General features: G+C 53.5%; 2 protein-coding genes across 2 annotated transcripts; both read right to left on the bottom strand.

Moving 5' to 3' along the window:
• Positions 1-49: 49 nt before the first annotated feature.
• On the bottom strand, positions 50-1,555 carry JN550_013909 (uncharacterized protein; the record flags this gene model as incomplete). Its single annotated transcript, XM_049312548.1, has 3 exons — positions 50-894; positions 1,044-1,296; positions 1,505-1,555. The coding sequence occupies 3 exons, from the start codon at positions 1,553-1,555 to the stop codon at positions 50-52; spliced, it is 1,149 nt and encodes a 382-aa protein (XP_049164123.1).
• Positions 1,556-2,886: 1,331 nt separating this feature from the next.
• On the bottom strand, positions 2,887-4,086 carry JN550_013908 (uncharacterized protein; the record flags this gene model as incomplete). The annotated part of the gene is made up of 1 exon (XM_049312547.1): positions 2,887-3,634. A coding segment is annotated over one exon (748 nt), but the record flags the coding sequence as incomplete, so codon positions are not given.

The following is a 4,086-nucleotide window of genomic DNA, read 5'->3' as shown; positions in this document are numbered from 1 at the left end:
CCCCCCCAAAAAAAAAAGGAGTGGAGATTGCGTCAGGTTCTCTAGCGCCCTAGTCTTTGGTAACCCATAACCAAACAACAGGCCTTTCCCCATGCCGGCCGGTACGCGACTTGTCCCATCCCAAATCCTTGAGCGTCTTCTTCATATCGTCTGCATCGTCGGCGCAAAACGTAACACCCTTGTACCAGCGATTGTTGCCACCCTCAGTCACTTCCGTGATCTTGTTCTTCTTAGCCACCGAGTTCGTGGCACCGAAACCTTTCATGAGGTCGCCTAGAGTGGTGTTGCAAGGCACATGGAAGGCGACAAACTGGAGGTCCATGCCTGCAGCGAGGCGCCAGGGTGGCTCACGCGACTTGATAACATGGACTTTGGTGTGGTCGGCTGGGAAGTAGTAGTTGTATCCCGGCTCGCAGCCCACACCACCAGTCGAGTTCTGAAGGTTGATGGCAGGACACTCGGGGCTGACCACAGGGTGGGCCATCGGCCAACGAGGACCACCAGGCTGATCAGAGATGACCGGAACCGGGTGCTGGTAGCCGTTCTGCGGCATGGTGTAGACGGGGCCGATGGAGCCAGGGGGGCCAGGCAAATGAGCTGTGAAATGGTACGAACCGCCCGGGCTAGCATAGGTCATATCCGGGAGACCACCTGAGACAAAAGACGGCTGAGAAGGCAACGAATATCCCGCTGGACCCGTTGCGTGGCCGGTACCGGGAGGCAGGTGGCCGGTGTCCCAGCCGGTGGTAGGGTTCCAACCGTGGCCGATGTTTGACATTCCGGGCGAGTAGGAGGCACGTGCTGGGAAGAAAGGGGTTCCACGCGAAAGGACCGGGAATGCAAAGGGCGACTGGTGCAAGAACTGATGGCCGATGACAGGGTCGCCAAAAGAGTCTGTCGATGGTAAGTAAGATTCCCAGGGAGATCTACTTTCGGCAGCAATGAATGGCGGAAGTGGAAATAAAAGAGGGCAGCGGCGAAAAGTGAGAGGGTTAAGTGCTTATATAGATGCAACCCTGGGCAGGAGTCACTGAGTCACTTACGAGGAGTTGTGTGAATTAGTCGCTGTTGACCAAACTCCGAATCAGTCTCTGACTGAGTAGCTCCGGCCTTCCAACTGATGAACACCTCGATGTGCCAGAGCTCGTCGTCCTGGTTGTCGTAGAAAGAGCCGACAACCAAACAAGCCCAAGAGGAATCGTGGAAAACCTCAAGGTACTGCCCAATGACGCACTTGACAGCCGTAAAGGGCAGCTGTACGTCCTCGAGCTGGTGGGAATCCAGGGTGATGAATGCCTGAGCTAGCCAAGACTAGCTGCAGACCAGGAGCAAGCGAGAAGATACCTTGAGTAAGATGGACAAATCCGCAGACTGCGCTGTGAGAGTCTGATGGGTATATTCGGTTTGCTGGGCTCAACCGAATTCGACAGCTCTGTATGGCTCCGTATGGCTCGATTAGCAACTATATCTTATTGAACGATGAAAGAGTGTGGCCGTTGCGCACCAAATGAACACGGAGGGCAATGTCGATCAAGCCGTGGCCAACAAGACGCATAAAAGAGCAGACTGGCATACACAGATGTTGAGAGGAATACCAACCAGTGACCGCTCGAGGAGTGTGAAGGGAGTTGACGGTGGAGCAGGCAGACAATGCGCGTGAAGTGACGGAGTTGACTCAACTAAAGCAGAAAGCAACGGCAGTAGAGGATCTGGAGACAGACACTGCAACTAAAACGTTATGATTGTTGAGATCCAGATCTTGGTAGTCGCGAAGAGAACGAGTTCTCGATCACAATGTTGCTTCTCATAACGAAGTGTAAGCGGAAGAGAAGGCCAGCCAGATTCTGGTGGAAGCGAGACGTTTCTTAAGTAGTACTGTCGGCTATCAGGGTTCCTCTCGCGATAGGTGAATCGACGGCAACCCTGGGCCTAGGCGTCGAGAGGTGTATGAATCATACGGGATTGCATGATGATTCTCCACCGCTCTTGGAAACATCGGACGAGTAGTCCAACAGTGATCCATTGTACCCCTTGAGAGAGTTTATTTCGAGTCCGAGGGCCATCCCACGAATTTCAAACGCATACAATAGCTAATAATTCACCTGTATGGTTCGTGTACAATGTCAAAGACACCAATTCTGGAGACATAGGATACATGCGTTTCCAACACATGCTAGGAACCTGATTTCAATAGATCCCTGGTCTTGAATGTTCGCTCATACACGAAGTTTGCTACAGATCCACGATTACAAAGACCTGGGCGGGGATGGCACACTGTGAAACCCCGGTAGTGTCCTTAATGCAATACCGACATGCTCTTACAAGACAACCACCCGCAACGTAATCGCCTCAATATACCCTTGACCAGGTGACTCAAGGAAGAGCAGAGTCTGGACAACCAGGCCACAACCGTCTAGACTTTGAGACAAGACTGGTGAATATACCGAGACGAAAGTGGTGAATGCTATGAGGCAAGTCCACCTAATGACCCTGCCTCTAGGTCATTGAGCGAAATGCGGAATTTCAATGACTTGATTCCCACTCCAGTGGCTCAATCACCTGGCCAAGGGGAATTGGGTGGATCTGAATCTTGTGGTGCAAGCGAGCTTCTGACCTCGATCTAGATGACAAGGAGCTGGTCCATGTGATCATGTGGTTAGATTAACGCTCTTGTCATGTGACAGGTGTCTACATGGCGCGCTGTCGGCCTGGTGCGATCTGCAATTGAACGCATTCAGCGAGGACCAAGCAAACATGTCATTGCTCTGCTCACAGCTATTCATTCTCACAGCCATTGATTCATAATAGCCGACAGCCCTTTGGCGTATGATTGCTGGGATGGTCCGTCAGGTGATAGGCAGGTTCACAGGCATGCCGCATAGGTTCTCAGTCTCCCGCAGCAGCATCTGGATCAACCATGCGGACAGCGGCAATCTTTCTGGTTGTGTCATCGGCGTCGCTCTTGGCTCTCCTCCTCTTCTCAATATCGACTACCAGGTTCTTCAGGTACACTTCGGCCTGCACAGTAGCACTATAGGCGACAGCCTTCCAGCTCCAGATGTTCCTCTTCTCAGCATCGGCGCCGGCGGCCAGGAGGGTTCGGAGTACGAGCAGGTTCCCGTTGCTGCTGGCAAAGTGGAGCGACGTATTGCCGTCCACGTCCGACGCCTGGACGGCCGCAGCTGCTCCGTTGGGGGCAAAAGTGAGCAGGATCTGAAGTACCGTGTCGTGGCCGCCGAGGCTGGCTTCCATAACGGCATCGCGTCCCCGGATATCGCGGCGAGGAATGGAGGATGGGTTGGTCTCGGAGAGGAAATGCACCACCTCTGTGTGGCCCGCCGCAGCAGCCAGCATGAGGGCCGTCTGGTGGTTTTCGTTGAGGGCAGGCGTAGGATCCTCGTGTCCGTTCGCGACCAGCACCCGGCAGATATCAAGGTGGCCCAGGCTGGCAGCAAGGTGCAGGTTCGAGTTAGAGAGGCCGTTGGGCGACGTGTCGGGATTGTGGATGAGTTTCGGGTGGGATTTGAGGATGCGCTGTACAAGGAGGGAGTCGTTCGCATGGACAGCCCGTCGCAGGCGCTGAGACGGGTCGAGCCTGGAGAAGTAGTTGGAGTTAGCCACGGCGTCGCCGATACTAATCCATAGGACCGTTACATTTTGTAACGCTACAGCGCGACTGTGGCTGTAATGTGCGTTCGAGTGCGTAAACAGTTAAGCTTATAAAGGGTTTCAACGGCGGAAGTAGGTGGCACTGGCAGTCTGGCGCATTGAACTTACATCGGCGAGTTCGAATGGGGTGGTCGCGAATTACACTATCGTCACCCGGAACGCGTAGTTAACCGTAGGCCGGTCCTGTCAAACGAGGTGGTATTAAACGAGGTGGCCGATTAAAAGGTGGTTATTAATTAATTATTACGTAATTAAAAGGTTTAAAAAAAGATTACGGGATTTTTAATAAATTGTTACGAACATGGCCTCAGAAGGTGGCCGACGCAGAAAGGCGGGGCACCGGATAAACGTATGGACCAGGGGAGCCGGTCACCTGACAAGACCAATACGGCTGGCAGGACGAGTCAGCAGGAGTCA

This window comes from Neoarthrinium moseri, assembly GCF_022829205.1.
Source record: "Neoarthrinium moseri strain CBS 164.80 chromosome Unknown scaffold180_Wmoseri_CBS_16480, whole genome shotgun sequence".
NCBI lineage: Eukaryota > Fungi > Ascomycota > Sordariomycetes > Amphisphaeriales > Apiosporaceae > Neoarthrinium > Neoarthrinium moseri.
The sequence above is the reverse complement of the archived record's forward strand: the minus strand, read 5'-3'. Positions and strand labels throughout refer to the sequence as shown.